General features: G+C 42.6%; 1 protein-coding gene across 1 annotated transcript; it reads left to right on the top strand.

Moving 5' to 3' along the window:
* The first annotated feature begins 2722 nt into the window (after positions 1-2722).
* LOC126071483 (protein S100-A7-like) lies at positions 2723-19328 on the top strand. Its single transcript, XM_049875676.1, has 3 exons — positions 2723-2783; positions 17649-17845; positions 19164-19328. The coding sequence occupies exons 1-3, from the start codon at positions 2723-2725 to the stop codon at positions 19326-19328; spliced, it is 423 nt and encodes a 140-aa protein (XP_049731633.1).
* Positions 19329-21129: the final 1801 nt, after the last annotated feature.

Here is a 21129-nt window from a genome sequence, read left to right as displayed (position 1 = left end):
ACTAGAGACAGTGATGGGGGCTGTAATTCATTCATTCTTCTGAGTTTTTTCTTCAGGAAAAGGGGCCCATGGGAACCATGGAGGTCTTCTCCATTGACCAGTATGGAAGAGTAAATCTGTATAGGGCAAGGGGTGGACTGTGGAGGTCATAAAAAATATGCCCATTGGATCTCCTGCATAGTTGTGTGACAGTCCCAGCTGCTGCCCCTCTAAAACCACCACTACACTTGCACTGAGGCCATGCTTCCTGAAGGCTTTTCTCAGCCAATGAGTGAGTGTGGAAAACATACTAAGGCAGGGCTATCGTGAAATATGTGGAGTTTCTCATTGGACAGCTTTGGGTTGTGGACTCCCCATAGGCTTGGCTGAGCCTTTCTTGGAACTGTACTGCAGGCTGAGACCCTTTCTACCCAATCCTCCTTCCTTCCCCCTTTTCTTCGCAGGTGTCAAATCTGTATTGCAGTCTGAAGGACCTCCCTGCCTTCTCTTGCTCCCTCCCTGTTGAAATTTTGACTGGTACTACATTCAGTCTGTAAATCAATTTGAAGAGAACTGTCATTTTTATAAGATAGAATCTTTAAAAATTCATGAATATGGCATATTTCTTTTTTTTAACCTAAGTCCTCTGTGACTTCTCTGAATAAAATTTGTAGTTTTTATTATAGAGGTCTTACGTATATTTCGTTGGATTTGTACCTATATATTTACTGCATTGTAACCAAACATCAAGGATTCATTCTAGCAAACTGTTTGGACCAACCAAAGATGTCCTTTCCTAAATATTGAATCCCACGTCATGGACTAGTGCCCCCATGTGAGTGAAATCTCTTTTATTCAACCCTTTATCTCACCTGCCTCGTCTAACACTGTCAAGATTCTCATATGCTCCATTTCTTCCTGCTGGTTCATGGTAATGAGGTTCTGAAATTCGTTTTGCATTCAGACTATTTTTTTTTAACCAGAGCAGGGCTTGTACTTCAGATTGTGTTTAGGCCTGGCTCTGGTTATTGGCTTGCAGCAACGAGGTGTAGTAAAATAACTTTCTTGGGGAACAAGCGTCTGGGAGGCACCTGCTTTAGATGAGGTCATTGCCTGGTCTTCAGGGACGGGAAGGCAGTTCTTTTCTGGCAAGAAGAAAGGATCAGAGTAATTTGGGAGGATCTGGGGCAGTTCTACTTCATCCTATGGGGTCGCTATGAGTTGGAATCGACTCGAGGGCACTGGGTGGGATCATCCAAATACCCTAGCCGTGGTATTTTCAGTTGCATCATAAGCATGTGAAAGCTGGACAATGAATACGGAAGAGTGAAGAAGAATTGACGTCTCTGAATTGTGGTGTTGGCGAAGAATATTGGACATACCATGGACTGGCAAAAGAATGGAAAAACCTGTCTTGGAAGAAGTACAAACAGAATGTTCCTTAGAAACAAGGATGGCGAGACTGTGTCTTACATACTTTGGACATGTTGTCAGGAGGGATCAGTTCCTGGAGCAGAACATTATGCTTGGTAGAGTACAGGGTCAGTGGAAAAAACGAAGACACTGAACGAGGTGGGTTGACACAGTGGCTGCAACAATGAGTTCAAGCATAACAACGATTGTAAGGATGGTTCAGGAGTGGGCAGTGTTTTGTTCTGTTGTGCATACGGTTGCTATGAGTTGGAACCAACTCTAGGGCACCTAGCAACAACAACATCATCATCCAAATGCCCCATCCCAGCTCTCAGGGTTCTTATCTTTCCTAATCAGGCCTCTGACCTTGATATACAAGTCAAACACTATACGTTTAGTCTCCTTACAGCTCTGTCACCATTATAATCAGGTACTGGGCCTCAGTTTTGCACACAGTATGCCCTGCAGCTGTAGGAGATTAAAGTCTTCTTAAATGGTACCCTAGAGGTACTTGTCTTTTGCTGCATGCCTATTATTTTCTTTTATCAAAACCTCCAATTATGTAAAAAGAAGCCTCCTCATGCTACTGTCCTTATAGGTATCATCACCTGCATATGGAGCAACTGTTGTAGCATTTGAACTCCCAGTGTGTGTGTGTGTCTTTGTGTATGTATCATTCCAGGGAAACAAGAGAGAAGGGAATAGAAGTAAGAAGGAAAGAAGGGACAGCATAAATAGTGTGGTGCATTACTGAGCTAACCACTGCTTCTTTAGAAAACAGGGCTGGGTGCTTGGTCACAGAGGATGTCTCCAGAGAGGTCATATGCGAGCACTACATCTTGGAACAGTCTGGCAGGGATGGGTATGGGGTGGAAAAGTGAGTGATTTATGTGCCAATTTCTTCTTTTTTGTCTCTTGTCAGTTTATGTCTGCCTCATAAGACTTTAACTCCCCCACACTTCAGCTTTGCACAGGGGTTGCAAAGCCCCAACACACGTGCGTGTTTGTCGTAGGTGGACCCCCAGCAACACTGCCCAGTCATCTGCTTTGTGGGCATGGGAGCTGTGGTGGTGCCATGATGGTAGCCGTCATAGAACCAGTTTTCTAAATTCTGGGTCACAACCAGGAAGCTTCACCTTGCAAGCAATAGTTCTGCAGTGGATCTCTAACTTCCTCTCCTCCAGCTCTCCAAAGAGGTGTAAGCCCTTGAGTCCCTTGATTCATTGTCTTTCTGCTTAAGGTATAGGCCGTGGTGTCTGTCTTCTGCACTAAACTTGACAGTTGCCAATGGTGACTGCAGACTCCCACGCTCTTAAATGCACCTGGAGACATGGGACTGGACAAGGTGACCACGCAGTCCTGTGACTCTTGGGTCCATATGACGGAGAAGAGTGAAGAGAAGTCATAGAGTCTATAGTATCTGTCCCTCTTCCTCTATGCAAAGCATTCCCATGAGAGTCTGTGCAATGCCCTTGGCTCTGATGCGTTCCAGCCTGGTGCAGAAAGCTGGAGTAGGGAGCGGGAGCTGGGGGTCAGAAGGAGAGTCCCTGCGGACACACTGAGGAACAGCTGTACTGAATCACTGCAGTTTACCTTTCTCCTGTTTGCAGTTCTACTTTTTCCCCTCCTGGGGTGACCACAGGAAACCCCGGTGGTGTAGTGGTTAAGTGCTAACCAAAGGGTCGGCAGTTTGAATCTGCTAGGCGCTCCTTGGAAATTTTATCGGGCAGTTCTACTCTGTCTTATAGGGTCGCTATGAGTCGGAATTGACTTGACGGCACTTGGTTTGGTTGTTTTTGGTTTTGGGACAACCACTAAGAAAACCAGGACCTTTGTAGATCCAGCCTGGTCATACCTGGGCACTGGGGTTGGTGGAGCTCCCACCACATAGACCCTGATCGAGGCCATGTTGAAAACCTGGCCATTGCCTTTCAGGGAGGCTGAGAAAAGTAGTGTAGTTGCAAGAGGACCCAACAATGGTAGTTGGGGTTTGGAAATGGCATGAGCCATCACTAGTACCATCCAGGCCAGAAAGAAAGGCACGTGGCCGTGGTGTGGGGGATGGGCAGGGCTGAGGGGAGCTGGATTGACACCTAACTTGTGTCTTTTACAGTGTACAAGTGGCAACCGAATGTATTAAAAAGAATCTATTGGGTGAAAGAAAATAGAAACCAGAAAGATATAAAACACATCAGAAATAATTTTCTTAATTTCACGCCAACTGAAATTCACACGTGAAACAACAATACACATTAAGTAAACATGCAGACAAATAGATACATATTAAACATGATAGGTGTGTAGTGAGAGAGGGAATTGGGAATGGAGAAAAATTTAAAAAATAACCAAAAGGAGGAACTGTCATGTAGCAATGTTGGTAATACGTCATAAACCAAGGGTGATTATCACTCCATTGCTCCGCACTTATGATTCAAAATGAGCAAATGTCAATTAAAATACAATGAAATCATATTGGTTATGATACAGCATTCAAAATGCACAAAAAGTTTTTCAATGTAAAATTCAATTGTTTTTCCCCTTGTTCCCACCTACTCAGTCCTTCTCCCCGTGGGCAATGATTAAAACTAATTTTTGCATGTCTTTAACTGATGGATTTAAAAACTATAATGACTGGCTTTAACCAGTGATCAAGAGAGATCTGATGCCAATGGGATGGTGGGTGGAGATGGAGGCAGAGACCCAGACTGCAGCTGGTTGGGGTGGTGGGCCAGGCTGGTGAGAGTTCCTGCTTGGGGTAGTAGCAGAAAGGTGTAGATACATTTTCAAGGAACGCTGTGGGGAATTTCTGGGTATGAGACAAGTGCATGAGAGAAAGGGGTAAGTCCAGAAAGCTGGTAAGTTTCACTGAGGACTGAAAGAGAGGCTGACTGGGGAATGTGAAAAGCCTGGGAATAAGCCCCATCCTAAAACAAAAACAAAAGCAAACCCGTTGCCATTGAGTGGATTGTGACTCATAGCAAGTAGAACTGCCCCACAGGGTTTCCAAGGAGTGCCTGTCGGATTTGAACTGCAGACCTTTTGGTTAGCAGGCATAGTTCTTAACCAGTACACCACCAGGGTTTCCTAGGAGCAGTATTAAGGGTCCCAGGATGGCTCAAATGGTCAAGTTCTTGGCCACGAATTGAAGGATTGGAGATTAGCACCTTCCCAGAGGCATCTTGGAAGAAAAGCCTGGAGATCTTGTTCCGAACGGTCATAGCCATGAAAACCCTATGGAGCAGTTCTATTCTGATGTACATGGGCTTGCCATGAGTCAGACTCAACTCGATGGAAACTGGTTTGTTTTTTTCTGTGATGGTACTAGGAACATTTGTGGGGAACAGTCTGAATGGTCTAAGATCTCCTGTGGGGAATTTTAGGGGCAGGGGTAAGAGGCAAAGAGTAAACTTCAGTGATTTAGTGCAGCCTTTCCTCAGCGTGTCCCCAGGGACTCTCCTTCTGACTGCCAGCTCCTGCTTCCCACTCCAGCTCTTCTGCAGCAAGCAGGAACATCTTGGTGCCAAAGGCATTGCACAGACTTTAATGGGAATGCTTTGCATAGAGGATGGAGGACAGATGCTAAAGACTCTATGATTTGTCTTCATTCCCTTCCTCCATAGGAAGCCATGAGTCACAGGGCTGGGAGGTCACCTCACTCAGTCCCATGTCTCCAGGCACATTTAAGAGCCTGGGAGTCTGCAGTCACCATTGGCAACCGTCAGGGTTTAGTGCAGAAGACAGAAATCACTCCCTATGTATATATATGTATTTTTTTAATCAGTTTTTATTGTACTTTAATTGAAAGTTTACCAGTTGAGTCAGTCTGTCACACAAAAATTTGTATACACCTTGCTTTACATTCTTAATTGCTCTCTCCTTAATGAGATAGCACACTCCTTCCTTCTAGTCTCTCTCCTTGTGTTCATTTGGCCACCTTTTGGTCTCCTCTGGCCTCTCATCTCTCCTCCAGACAGGAGATGCCAGCATTGTCTCACATGTCTACTTGATCCAAGAAGCTCATTCTTTATCAGTATCATTTTCTATCCCACAGTCCAGTCCAATCCCTGTCTGAAGAGTTGGCTTGGGGAATGGTTCCTGCCTTGGGCTAACAAAAGGTCTGTGGATGATGACCTTTCGGATCCTTCTAATCTCAGTCTGACCATTAAGTCTGGTCTTTTTATGAGAATTTGTGATTTTCATCCCACTGCTCTCCGCATCCCTCAGGGGTTCTCTGTTGTTTTTCTTGTCAGGGCAGTCATTGGTTGTGGCTGGGCACCATCTAGTTCTTCTGGTCTCAGGCTGATGTAGTCTCTGGTTTATGTGGTCATTCTTGTCTCTTGGGTTCATAATTACCTTGTATCTTTGGTGTTCTTCATTCTTCCTTGTTCCAGGTGGGTTGAGACAAATTGATGCATCTTATATGGCCGCTTACTAGTGTATAAGTCCCCAGACGCCACTCTTCAAAGCGGGATGCAGAATGTTTTCATAATAGATTGTATCATACCAATTGACTTAGATGTCACTTGAAACTATGGTCCCAAAACGCTCGTCCCTGCTATGCTGGCCTTTGAAGTGTCAGTTTATTCAGGAAACGTCTTTGTTTTTGGCTTAGTCTAGTTGTGTTGACCTGTCCTGTATTGTGTGTTGTTTTTCCCTTCACCTGAAATAAAAGTTACCGACTGTTTAATTAGTGAATACCTCTGTCCTCCTTCCCTCACGCCCCCTCGTAACCATCAAAGAATGTTTTCTTCTCTGTTTCAACTATCTCCCCAGTTCTTATAATACTGGTCTTACACAATATTTATCCTTTTGCAACTGGCTAATTTCACTCAGCAGAATGTCTTCCAGGTTCCTCCATGTTATGAAATGTTTCATGGACTCATCATTGTTCTTTACTGATGTGTAGGATTCCATTGTGTGAATAGACCATAATTTATTCATGCATTCCTCAGTTGATGGGCACCTTGGTTGCTTCCTTCTTTTTGCTATTGTAAACAGTGCTACAATGCATATGGGTGTGCATATATCCGTTCGTGTAAAGGCTCTTATTACTGTAGGATATATTCCAAGGAGTGGAATTGCTGGATCTTATGGTAGTTGTATTTTTAGCCGTTTAAGGAGGCGCCAAATTGATTTCCAAAGGGGTTGTACCATTTTTCTTTCCCATCAGCAGTGTATAAGTGTTCCCATCTCTCCAGAGCCTCTCCAACATTTATTGTTTTGTGGTTTTTGGATTAACGCCAACCTTTCTGGAGTGAAATGAAATCTCATTGTAGTTCTGATCTGCATTTCTCTAATGGCTAATGATCATGCACATTTCCTCATATATCTGTTAGCTACCTGAAGGCCTTCTGTGGTGACGTGTCTGTTCATGTCTTTTGCCCATTTTTTAATTTGGGTATTTGTCTTTTTGTAGTTGAGTTTTTGCAGTACCATGTAGACTTTAGAGATCAGGCGCTTATCAGAAATGTCATAGCTAAAAACTTTTTCCCAGTCTGTAGGTGGTCTTTTTATTCTTTTGGTGCAGTCTTTGGATGAACATAGGTGTTTGATTTATAGGAGCTCCCAGTTTTCTAGTTATTCTTCTGCATTGTTAGTAGTGTTTTGTGTACTGTTTATGCATGTATTAGAGCTCCTAGGTTTGTACCTATTTTTTCTTCCATGATCTTTATTGTTTTAGATTTTATATTTAGGTCTTTGGTCCATTTTGAGTCTTTTTTTGTGCATGGTGTGAGGTATGGGTCTTGTTTCATTTTTTTTGCAGATAGATATCCAGTTATGCCATCATCACTTATTAAAAAGACTGCCTTTTCCCTAATTAGCTGACTTTGGGCCTTTGTCAAATATTAGCTGCTCATATGTGGAAGGATTTAAATCTGGGTTCTCAATTCTGTACCATTGGTCTATATATCTGTTGTTGTACCAGTACCAGGCTGTTTTGACTACTGTGGCAGTACAATAGGTTCTAAAATCAGGTAGAGTGAGGCCTCCCACTTTGTTCTTCCTTTTCAGTGTTGCTTTACTTATCCAGGACCTCTTTCCCTTCCATACGAAGTTGGTGATTTGTTTCTCCATTTCTTTAAAAAATGTCTTTGGAATTTGGATCAGAATTGCATTGTATCTATAGATGAATTTCGGTAGAATAAACATTTTTACAATGTTAAGTTTTTGTATACATGAAGAGAGCATGTTTTTCCACTTGTTTAGGTCTCTTTTGGTTTCTTGCAGCAGAGTCATGTAGTTTTCTTCGTATAGGTCTTTTACATCTCTGGCAGGATTTATTCTCTATGTATTTTATCTTCTTGGGGGCTATTGCAAATTGTATTGATTTGGTGATTTCCTCCTCAGTGCTCTTTTTGTTGGTGTAGAGGAATCCATCTCATTTTTTTGAATATTTATCTTGTAACATTACACTCTGCTGAATTCTTGTATTAGTTTCAGTAGTTTCCTTGAGGATTCTTTAGGGTTTTCCATCATGTTATCTGCAAATAGGGATACTTTTATTTCTTTCTTACCTATCTCGATGACCTTTATTTCTTTACCTAGCTATATTCCTCTGTCTTGAACTCCGCACAATGTTGAATAAGAGTGTTGAAAAACAAACCACATAAAGAAACCTACCATGATTGCTTCTAGAACTCCCCAAATTAAAGAATCAAAATCTTTCCCAAATGAAGATACGGTTCTGTCATTGCCAGATGTAGAATAAAAAAATCTAATTTATAGAAACTTTCAAGACATCAGGGATGACCTCATAAATGAATCAAGGCAATCTACAGCAAAAGCCAAGGAACACACTGATAAAGCAGTTGAAGAAATCAAAAAGATTATTCAAGAACATAGTGGAAAAATTAATAAGCTGCAAGAATCCATAGAGAGACCGCATTCAGAAATCCAAAAGTTTAAGAGTAAAATTACAGAATTAGACAACTCAATAGGAAGTCAGAGGAGCAGAATCGAGCAATTGGAATGCAGAGTGGGTGACCTGGAGGATAAGGGATTTGACACCAATATAGCTGAAGAAAAAATCAGATAAAAGAATTTGAAAAAATGAAGAAACCCTTAGAATCATGTGGGACTCTATCAAGAAGAATAACTTGTGTGTGATTGGGGTTTCAGAACAGGGAAGTATAATAGAAAATACAGAGAGAATAGTTGAAGATCTGTTGACAGAAAACTTTCCTGACATCATGAAAGACGAAAGGGTATCTATCCAAGATGCTCATTGAACCCCATTTAAGATTGATCCAAAAAGAAAATCACCAAGACATATTATCATCAAACTTTCCGAAACCAAAGATAAAGAGAAAATTTTAAAAGCAGCCAGGGATGAAAAAAAGGTCTCCTACAAAGAAGAATCAAAAAGAATAAGTTCAGATTACTCAGCAGAAACCATGCAGTCAAGAAGGCAATGGGATGACATATATAGAACACTGAAGGAGAAAAACTGCCAGCCAAGGATCATACATCCAGCAAAACTATCAAATATGAAGGTGAAATTAAAACATTGACAGATAAACACAAGCTTAGAGAATTTGCAAAAACCAAACCAAAGCTACAAGAAATACCAAAGGAAATTGGTCAGAAAATCAATAATATCAGATACCAGCACAACACAAGGTCACAGAACAGAACATCCTGATATCAACTCAAATAGGGAAATCACAAAAACAAATTCAGATTAATTAAAAAAAAGCTTAAAACAGGGAATCATTGAAGTCAATATGTAAAAGATCACAATAATCAAAAAGAGGGACCAAATACAGGAGGCATAGAACTGCCATATGGAGAGGAAAACAGGGCAATATAGGACAATACATGTTAGGTTTTTACTTAGAAAAATAGGGGTAAATATTAAGGTAACCACAAAGAGGTATGACAATTCCATAACTCAAAATGAAAACCAAGAAAAACATAATGACTCAGCAAACATAAATTCAACTACTATGAAAATGAGGAACACACAATCTACAAAGAAAAATGTCTCAGCACAAAAAAGTAAGTGGAAAAATGAAATTGTCAACAACACACACAAAAAGGCATCAAAATGACAGTACTAAACACATACTTATCTATAATTACGCTGAATGTAAATGGACTAAAAGCACCAATAAAGAGACAGAGACCCTCAGACTGGATAAAGAAACACGATCCGTCTGTATGCTGCCTACAAGAGACACACCTTAGACTTAGAGACACAAACAAACTAAAACTCAAAGGATGGAAAAAAACATATCAAGCAAACAAGAAGCAAAAAAAATGCAGGAGTAGCAATATTAATTTCTGGCAAAATAGACTTTAAAGTTAAATCCACCACAAAGGATAAAGAAGAACACTACATAATGATTAAAGGGACAATTGACCAGGAAGATATAACCATATTAAATATTTATGCACCCAATGATAGGGCTGCAAGATACATAAAACAAACTTTAACAGAACTGAAAAGTGAGATAGACACCTCCACAATTATAGTACGAGACTTCAACACACCACTTTTGGAAGAGGATAGGACTTCCAGTAAGAAGTTCGATAGAGACACGGAAGACCTAATTGCTACAATCAACCAACTTGACCTCATAGACTTATACAGAACACTCCACCCAACAGCTGCAAAGCATACTTTTTTTTCCTAGCGCACATGGAACATTCTCTAGAATAGACCACATATTAGGTCATAAAACAAACCTTTCCAGATTCCAAAACATCGAAATATTACAAAGCATCTTCTCAGACCACAAGGCCATAAAAGTGGAAATCAATAACGATAAAATTAGGGAAAAGAAATCAAATACTTGGAAACTGAACAATACCCTGCTCAAAAAAGACTGGGTTATAGACGACATTAAGGAGGAAATAAAGAAATTCATAGAATGCAACAAGAATGAAAACACTTCCTATCAAAACCTCTGGGACACAGCAAAAGCAGTGCTCAGAGGTCAATTTATATGGATAAATGTACACATACATAAAGAAGAAAGAGCCAAAATCAGAGAACTGTCCCTACGACTGGAAGAAATAGAAAGCGAGCAACAAAAGAATCCATCAGGCACCAGAAGAAAACAAATAATAAAAATTAGAGCTGAACTAAATGAATTAGAGAACAGAAAAACAACTGAAAGAATTAACAAAGCCAAAAGTTGGTACTCTGAAAAAATTAACAAAATTGACAAACCATTGGCCAGACTGACTAAAGAAATACAGGAAAGGAAACAAATAACCTGAATAAGAAACGAGATGGGCCATATCACAACAGACCGAACTGAAATTAAAAGAATCATATCAGATTATTATGAAAAATTGTACTCTAACAAAACACTACCTACCTAAACTAACACAATCAGAAGTAGAACAACTAAATAGACCCATAAAAAAAAAAAAAGAGATTGAAAAGGTAATAAAAAAACTCCCAACAAAAAACGCCCTGGCCTGGATGGCTTCACTGCAGAGTTCTACCAAACTTTCAGAGAAGAGTTAACACCACTACTACTGAAGGTATTTCAAAGCATAGAAAATGACGGAATACTACCTAACTCATTCTATGAAGCCACCATATCCCTGATACCAAAACCAGGTAAAGACACCACAAAAAAAGAAAATTACACACCTATATCCCTCATGAACATAGATGCAAAAATCCTCAACAAAATTCTAGCCAATAGAATTCAACAACGTATCAAAAAAATAATCCACCACAGCCAAGTGGGATTTATACCAGGTATGCAAGGCTGGTGTAATATTAGAAAAACCATTAATGTAATCCACCATAGAAATAAAACAAAAGACAAAAACCACAGGATCTTATCAATTGATGCAGAAAAGGCATTTGACAAAGTCCAACACCCATTCATGATAAAAACTCTCAGCAAAATAGGAATTGAAGGAAAATTCCTCAACATAATAAAGGGCATCTATACAAAGCCAACAGCCAACATCACTCTAAATGGAGAGAGCCTGAAAGCATTTCCCTTGAGAACGGGAACCAGACAAGGATGCCCTTTATCACCGCTCTTATTCAACATGTGCTAGAGGTCCTCGCCAGAGCAATTAGGCTAGACAAAGAAATAAAGGGCATCCGGATTGGCAAGGAGGAAGTAAAATGATCTCTATTTGCAGATGACCTGATCTTATACACAGAAAACCCTAAGGAATCCTCCAGAAAACTACTGAAACTAATAGAAGAGTTTGGCAGAGTCTCAGGTTACAAGATAAACATATAAAAATCACTTGGATTCCTCTACATCAACAAAAAAGAACATCGAAGAGGAAATAACCAAATCAATACCATTCACAGTAGCCCCCAAGGAGATAAAATACTTAGGAATAAATCTTACCAAAGAAGTAAAAGACCTATACAAAGAAAACTACAAAGTGCTAGTGCAAGAAGCTAAAAAGGACCTACATAAGTGGAAAAACATACCTTGCTCATGGATAGGAAGACCTAACATAGTAAAAATGTCTATTCTACCAAAAGCCATCTGTGCATACAATGCACTTCTGATCCAAATTCCAATGACATTTTTTAAAGTGATGGAGAAACAAATCACCGACTTCATATGGAAGGGAAAGGAGCCCCAGGTAAGTAAAGCATTACTGAAAAAGAAGAAGAAAGTGGGAGGCCTCACTCTACCTGATTTTTAGAACCTATTATGCAGCCACAGTAGTCAAAACAGCCTGGTACTGGTACAACAACAGGCACATAGACCAATGAAACAGAATTGAGAACCCAGATATAAATCCATCCACATATGAGCAGCTGATATTTGACAAAGGCCCAGTGTCAGTTAATTGGGGAAAAGATAGTCTTTTTTAACAAACGGTGCTGGCATAACTGGATATCCATTTGCAAAGAAACGAAACAAGACCCATACCTCACACCATGCACAAAAACTAACTCCAAGTGGATCAAAGACCTAAACATAAAGACTAAAACAGTAAAGATCATGGAAGAAAAAATACGGACAACGTTAGGAGCCCTAATACAAGGCATAAACAGAATACAAAACATTACCAAAAATGACGAAGAGAAACGAGATAACTGGGAGCTCCTAAAAATCAAACACCTATGCTCATCTAAAGACTTCACCAAAAGAGTAAAAAGACCACCTACAGATTGGAAAAAATTTTCAGCTATGACATCTCTGACCAGCGCCTGATCTCTAAAATTTATATATAAAAAAAAAATCTATATGATTCTGTTAAAACTGAACCGCAAAAAGACAAACAACACAATCAAAAAGTGGGCAAAGGATATGAACACGCACTTCACTAAAGAAGATATTCAGGCAGCTAACAGATACATGAGAAAATGTTCTCTATCATTAGCCATTAAAAAAAAAGAGAGAAATGCAAATTAAAACTATGACGAGATTCCATCTCACTCCAACAAGGCTGGCATTAATCGAAAAAACACAAAATAATAAATGATGGAGAGGCTGCGGAGAGATTGGAACTCTTATACACTGCTGGTGGGAATGTAAAATGGTACAAGCACTTTGGAAATCTATCTGGCGTTTTCTTAAAAAGTTAGAAATAGAACTACCATACAACCCAGAAATCCCACTCCTCGGAATATACCCTAGAGAAATAAGAGCCTTCACACGAACAGATATATGCACACCCATGTTTATTGCAGCACTGTTTAAAATAGCAAAAAGCTGGAAGCAACCAAGGTGTCCATCAACGGATGAATGGTGAAAGAAATTATGGTATATTCACACAATGGAATACTACTCATCGATAAAGAACAGTGATGAATCTATGAAACATATCATAACATGGAGGAACCTGGAAGGCATTATGCTGAGTGAAATTAGTCAGAGGCAAAAGGACAAATATTGTATAAGACCATTATTATAAGAGTATAAACTGAGCAGAACACATACTTTTGTGGTTACGGGGAGGGGGGAGGGAGGGTGGGAGAGGGTTATTTACTGATTAGTTAGTAGATAAGAACTGCTTTAGGTGAAGGGAAGGACAACACTCAATACACAGAAGGTCAGCTCAACTGGACTGGACCAAAAGCAAAGAAGTTTCCGGGATAAACTGCATGTTTTGATGGTCAGCGGAGCAAGGGCTGCGGTTTGGGGACTATGGCTTAATGGGACTCCTAAATCAATTGGCAAAATAATTCTATTATGAAAACATTCTGCATCCCACTTTGAACTGTGGCGTCTGGGGCCTTAAATGCTAACAAGCGGCCATCTAAGATGCATGAATTGGTCTCAACCCACCTGGAGCAAAGGAGAATGAAGAACACCAAGGTCACATGATAACTATGAGCCCAAGAGACAGAAAGGGCCACATGAGCCAGAGACTTACATCATCCTGAGACCAGAAGAACTAGATGGTGCCTGGCCACAACCCATGACTGCGTTGACAAGAAACAGAACAGAGAACCCCTGAGGGAGCAGGAGAACAGTGGGATGTAGACCCCAAATTCTCACAATAAGACCAGACTTAATGGTCTGACTGAGACTAGAAGAATCCCGGCGGTCATGGTCCCCAAAGCTTCTGTTGGCCCAGGACAGGAACCATTCCCGAAGACAACTCATAAGACATGGAAGGGACTGGACAATGGGCTGGAGAGAGATGCTGATGAAGAGTGAGCTACTTGTATCAGGTGGACACTTGAGACTGTGTTGGCGTCTCCTGTCTGGAGGGGAGATGGGAGGGTAGAGAGGGTTAGAAACTGGCAAAACCCTCATGAAAGGAGAGACTGGAAGGAGGGAGCGGGTTGACTCATTAGGGGGAGAGTAAGTGGGAGTATGGAGTAAGGTGTATATAAGCTTATATGGGACAGACTGACTTGACTCGTAAACTTTCACTTAAAGCAGAATAAAAATTATTAATAAAAAAAAAAAAGAGTGTTGATAAAGGGCATCCTTGTGTGTTTCCCGTTGTCAAGGGTAATGCTTTCAGAATCTCAACATTTAGGATGATGTCATCTGTTGGGTTTGTATAAAAGTCCTTTATTATGTTAAGGAATTTTTCTTCTATTTCTATTTTGCTAAGTTTTTATCATGAATGGGTGTTGAACTTTGTCCTATGCCTTTTCTGCATTAATTGATAAAATCATGTGGTTTTTCTCTTTTATTTATATGATGAATCACATTAACTGTTTTTCTAATGTTGAACCATCTCTGCATACCTGGTATGAGGGATATAGGTCTGTAATTTTCTTTTTTGTGGTCTTTACCTGGTTTTGGTATCAGGGATATGCTGGCTTCCTAGAATGAGTTTTTAAGTATTCCATCCTTTTCTATGCTCTAAAATAGCTTTAGTAGTAGCGGTGTGAAATCTTCTCTGAAAGTTTGGTAGAACTCTGCAGTGAAGCCATCAGGGCCAGGGCTTTTTTTTGTTTTGAGTTTTGAAATTTCTTTTTCAATTTCGTCTTCTGTTATGGGTGTATTTAGTTGTTCTTCCTCTGTGTTAGTTTAGGTAGGTAGTATGTTTCTAGAAATTGATCCATTCCTTCTATGTTTTCAAATTTGTTGAAGTATAATTTTTCGTAGCAATCTGATAGCGTTCTTTTAATTTCAGTTGGGTCTGCTGTGATATTGGCCATCTCATATGTTGTTTGGATTATTTGCTTCATCTCTTTTTTTCTTTTGTCAGTCTGGCCAATGGTTTATCAGTTTTGTTATTTTTTTCCAAAGAACCAGCTTTTGGTCTTGTTAACTCTTTGAGTTGTTTTTCTGTTCTCTAATTCATTTAATTCTTCTCTAATTTTTACTATTTGCTTTCTTCTGGTGCCTGAGGGTTCACTCCCTGTATTTTAAGCAGAAAGACAATTAATCCAGGGTTTCAATGGCTTATAACTCCTTGGAGGGCTAGAGGAGAGGAAGTTAGAGAGCCACTGCAGAACTGTTGCTTGTAAGGTGAACCTTCTTGGCTGTGACCCAGAATTTAGAAAACTAGTTCTAGGACGGCTACCAGCATGGTACCACCACAGCTCCCATGACTGGACAAAGCAGATGACTGGACAGTGTCACTGAGGGTACAGCTTCTGTGAACACTTACCCGTGTTGGAGCTGGCTTTGCAGCTGCCTCTGCTGCACCTTCTAAATCTCTCTGGAGATTCTCAACCTAATCATATCTGGGCCCTGGATGCAAAAGAACCTCAAAAATGTGACTTTCCAATTTCAATCTCCAAATAGGAGAGGTTGAGAGAGTGATTACCGTACTGACCACACAGCCGAATTTGGATCTCGACAGTGGTTCCTGGCATACCCCTGGGGTCCCCACGGGGCTGTGTGGTGAGATGATACTGAAGTGTCTAACTGACCATCTCTGGCTGAGTGTTAGTCCTTACTCTGTAAGTAACTGCAGTCTCCCTCTGGGGATTCCTGTGAGGATCTGGCAAGATGATGTCAGAGAAGGTGTTTTTTAAAACATAGTGAGCTTCCCTGATGGAAAAGGTTTTGTTCCTGGGGCAATGGTGCCCACAGACAGCCCTTGCAGAGAGGCTCATGGCCTGAAAGTTGTGACCACCAGGGCTTTGGGAATCACAGAGGCCCCACTCACTGCCACTGTGCCCCTAGAGGCCACAGTTTCATGGATATAGGTACCTGTGGGATGCTTCTGTGCAGGGTCACCTGTCCTGAAGTGTGGGCTCCTGTAGGGCAGGCAATGGTGTGACCCCTTGCCCAGTCCAGACGGTAACACCATCAGAGGCTCACCAAGAGGTCAGTATGATTACGAGAGGGCTTTGAAGTCTGAGAGATCTGGGTTTGAATCCTGATTTTGTCATATTCTATCTGAGCAACCTTGAGAATCCCAGCCTCGGTTCCAATTTGCTTATCTGTAAGAAGGGAAAATACCTACCTCACAGGGGTAGAGAGCCTTATGTGAACTCACAGGGCTCTCATGGGACTCTGAGGCAATGTACATAAAACAGTAACCCACTTCCTGGCTCTTTACCGTACTTGGAAAAGGAGGCGGTTATTACTAGCCATTGATAGAACGTTGTGGAATGACCGAATGAACAAACATGTGTTTCTTCCCTCCCAGATCCCTAGATTCCATCATCCTTGAGCTATGGCAATGTACTCAACTCTATCCACGTCTCTCTTGCATGGGGCCTCCTCCTACTGGCCAGTAGCCTGGGCTGGGCAGAATTGTGGTCATGTGGCCTGATAGTGATAGGTACTGGAGACTCAGCATATCTAGAAGGAAGTTTTGAGTATAGCATCTTCGGTGTGTCTCCCCACCCAAAGTGGTGCAATGTTTGGGGAAACTAATGAAGACTGCCGCAGGGCACCCAGCCTCTGGGAAGATCTGAGGCTGAGCTGCATAAAGGGCCTGCTTTGTGTCCAGATGCACAATCTCACTAATTCTGTCCTCTGTGATCATCCTCAGTTCTAGTGAGTCTGCACCTGTCTCTGTTCTTTCCTAGGAGTCGTGCCTGGTGCCCACCTGCTCTGCTGCCTGCAGCTGTGGGAGAATATTAAACTTGCCTGGAAGTCAGTATGCATGGGTTCTGCAACTAATAGAGTGGGACCTTGGGCTTGTCCAGGAAATCCCATATCCCTTCTTCTCCACCGGTCTCAGTGGGGGGCTGGCTTGGCTAGATGATCTTGTTATTTCTCTTGGCTCGGTATTAGGTGTTTTTCTGAGAACTGTCAGGTAAAAAATATCTTCCTTCTGTAGCCTTTGGTTTTCTTTACTCCCTGTTTTCAGTGCACTCTTTTGGCACAAGGTCTTCCACAATAACACTGGGAAGGTCTTGGAGGGTGGAGGGGTCAGAATTGGTGGTGGCTGTGTACCGAGGTACAGTGGTGAGGAATTGAACTTGGGCCTCCTGTTGGGAAGGTGGGAATTCTACCACTGTGTCGGAAAGCCAGAATCCCAGGATTCTAGACCTGATTGCTCAGGCTGGTGGTCCTTGGTAATTTCCTAAGTGGAAGTGGGGAGAATGGGGAGACCAAAAGCTCTGCTCGATGGGAATGTCTTGCCTTGGGATTTGATGCTTCTCTTTGTTATCTTGCTCCCAAGTGGGTGAACCAGAAGACATTGTATACCCATCCCTTGCAGGTCAGCCCCTGCCCCTCACTAACACAACCTTAATCTCCACTGTTCCCCTCCCTCTACTCCCAGACTCCCCCAGGACCGAGGACTCATTTCCACTCACCCCTCCCTGAGACCAATTTACGTCAACATTTGAGAAAGAGAAGTTCCTTTTGTTCTGTCTTACCTCAGCCCTCACTCACTCCTTGGCCTTGTCCTTCAAACTCTCTTTGATTTCTTGTCTGTAGACTCTTGTCTTGGAATAAAAGCCAAGACGAGCAACACTGCAGCTGAGAAAGTCAAGATATGCCACACTCCAGCTGAGAATTTGGTACTGAGCTTGGTCGAACTATTTCATCCATACACTGGGCGTGATGATAAGATCAATAGGGCAAACTTGTTGAAGCTGCTGAAGGAGAACTTCCCCAACTTCCTCAATGACTGTGTGAGTAGGGGTCTGGCTTGTGTGGGGCAGGAAGAGGCTGTGTATGTGTGTGCAGGGAGGAGACGGGGTGGGTGGATGGAGTCCGTGGGCTTTGGCATGTTTGAGGATCCCGCTTTGAAGTGGGTGCACTGTTTGTGATTGGCCGATCTGGAATCTGGCCCTTCCTTGATTCACTCTCCATACCTCCTTTCTCTCCTCATTTTACCTCCAGGCCTGAGGCAGGGCCAGTGCCATGTGGAGGCAGAATGAAAGATTCTAAGAGCTCAGGACAAAGAGTCATGCTCTTTTTTCTCCTGGGCACCTGTCCTGCCCCTGGGGCTCCCTGCTGCATGACCCTGAACAAATCAACCACAGTCTAACCCTTACTTTTCTCATTTGCAAAAGTGGATAATAGAACTTAATTTCCTGAGGTGGCGTTGTTGAAATGAAATGATTTATTTGAAAATGAGAAAAAGTGGTGGCCATATTAGAGACTCAAGAAAGTGTTATAATTTGAAGTCAGTGAATAGACTAAAGCATCTGCCCTTCCACTGGTCACTGAGAGTCCCTCTAAGAGTCTGGTTGTCTTGGGGTAAAAGGTTTCCTCCTAAAGGCTCGTCTTTACATTCTCCTGAGAGAAGGGGTTATTCTTAGCTGCTTTTCAGCATCATAGGAACATGCAAGCCTTCACTCCAAGGTGAGTGGTGGCTGTGCACCAAGGTACATTGGTGGGGAATTGAACTTGGGTCTCCTGTTTGGAAGGTGGGAATTCTACCACTGTGGGAATTCTACCACTGAACTAGCACTGCCCATGGAAGCAGAGGTAACATGGTGGGAATCATGAACCCTACGGACATGGCCACCATCTTTTATATGGGCAAAGTGCATTCATAGCCCTAATTTCATTTAACTGTTGGAAGGAATCATTAGCACAGATTGAGACTAAGGAACAGAATACATGGGGCCAAACTGATAGGTTTTGATGGGAAGGAATTTAAGTGTGAAGAGCATTAGAGAATGAGGAGAGTAACTGACTGGGCTGTATTGGTCCCCTGGGGGAAGAATGAAGACAGTGTGCCTGAAGGGGAGGTGGTGGATGAGTCTGAGTCCCCTTATCATTTAACAGTGTACTCCCCATGCAAGTTGCCATTTTTGGCCAGAAATCTCCAGTGATGAGTCAGGGCTTGACTGCTTGACCCCATCTCTCCATCTCTATATACTCACCTGACCAACCACACCTTTGGTTCAGCCCTAGGTGTTGTCTCTTCATCTGTCTCTATTCTCCTCTTCTCCCTGGACAGTGTTTTTACATTTGTTTGCATGTTTTTTAACCCCACAGGAAAGAAGGGGCAAAAATTACTTATGCAATGTCTTTGATGGAAAAGACAAGAATAAGGATAAGAAGATTGACTTTTCCGAGTTTCTCTGTGTAGTGGGGGACATAGCCACTGACTACCACAAACAGAGCCATGGTGCCCCACCCTGTTCCGGGGGATGCCAGTGATCCCTGGCCAGTCCAGCCTAGAGGCCTCCAGACCCCCCCAAAACAATAAAGTATCTCCTTGCACCTGATACTTGGCATTACTTCTTCCTTCTCCTTTGGTGGTATGAGTGGGCAAATGGACAAATACTGACTCTAGGCTTTGTATTCTTTCCACGAGGGGGGTTAACCCAGCTGACATTTCCTCCAGAGAGGCCTTCTTGGTCTTACCCCAGGCCCACTTCTGCTCCTCAGGGCCCCAGTGTAGCCCAACCGCTGGCGTCAGAGGAGGGCCCTACTAGTATGGCACATGCTCTTTTTTCTCCTGGAATAGAGCTGGGATCCTGGGATGTCTCTTTGTCTCCCAAGTGGTGTTTTTTCTGTGCGTGAGTTTGTAGGGCGTAGGGCACCTCAGGTGTGGCACTGAGATGTCCATCACCCACATGGCTGTTTAGGAAAGAGCAGGGAGGAGGAACAGATGCTTTATTTCCTAGCCCTTCACTGCAGTTGCTTCTAAGAGCCATGGAGGAGTTGGATCTCTCCTCTGAGGTCAAAAGTACATCCTGGGCCAAAGTCGTGCCTTCCCCTGAGCCTGAGGGCCAGTGGGCATTTTCTCTATGGGTCATTGTCATGAATGGGAAGAGGCCGAAGGGTCCTGAGAATCAGCTCCACCTTCAGAAGTCCATGGATATGATTTTTTTGTGCTTGTATGTGTAAACCTGCAGAACGTGTGTATGTGTTTGTGTGCATTTATGCATGTGTGTGTGTGTGTGTGAATGAGAGAGAGCTTCTGCTCTGAGGTGACTCCCCTCACTGTGGTGTGAGACATGTGCACTGTGGAGATGGAAGTGAGGGAAGAGTGACGACTTGAAGAGCTTGTTGTCTAGTGGGAAGTCCCACAGGAAGCAGGTGAAGGAGTGGGGCTGGTTAAGGCCCACAGTAGTTACATGTTCCCTTATGGGTGCTGGAATGAGTCTTGCCTCAATGGGATACTTGAAAAAGAAACTAATGTTTTGGCCAGATAAAGTGGGAAGGGAGAAACATACTCCCAGTGTGGGATCCTCCACTTGGGGTCACACACTGCTGGGCACTTAGGACTCAGAAACCAACATGGCACAGGGGCTGCCTTCCCAGCCCTGGCTCTCTGGAGGACACCAATCCCCTTGTGGCCTCTTCCATTGGAAGGTAGGGGAGCTGCTCACTCTCGACACAGTGAAGCCTGAAAGAGACAGGAGGCAAGAGGGGTCAGTATTCTTTCCATCCCCAGTACCGCTTCTAGGCCATGTCCCCTACATCTCCTCCTTGAGGTTCACTCCATTGCGTTCCTTCACTCCTATCTGCTTGGTCACAGTCACCTACTAACCTACTGGTCACGCCCATCTTTCAACCTGACCTGCTGTTTCCTTCTCTCTCCCACCAACAGGATATGCTTGAGAGAAGATAATAATCATTTACTAATTAACTAGCTAACAAGTCCCTTCTCACCTATTCCTCCTCTCTACTTGGGGTCCCCTTCCACTCTGGGATTTGTCACAAGTTGGCTGTCCTCCTTTCTGACATTCTCCTCTCCACCTAGTTCTGCTTAGCCTTGCTGCTCCTTCTCTCCCTTGCTTTCATTTCCCCTATTTCTCAAACAAATCAGGACCTGGGGTCTCTAAGCCTCTTCTTCTTCTCTCTTCCTGTCATCCTTGGCTGGTGTCACCTCCTTCCCTCAGCCTACCCTCCATGATCCACCACCACGACTCAACCTGGCTTTTATCTTTTCTTTACCCACACCTGTCTTGCAATATCCCAGTCTAGAATCATTCTCAACTTTTGCCCCCTC

This window comes from Elephas maximus, chromosome 3 (assembly GCF_024166365.1).
Source record: "Elephas maximus indicus isolate mEleMax1 chromosome 3, mEleMax1 primary haplotype, whole genome shotgun sequence".
NCBI lineage: Eukaryota > Metazoa > Chordata > Mammalia > Proboscidea > Elephantidae > Elephas > Elephas maximus.
Note: the sequence above shows the minus strand (reverse complement) of the source record. Positions and strands in the feature narration are given on the sequence as shown.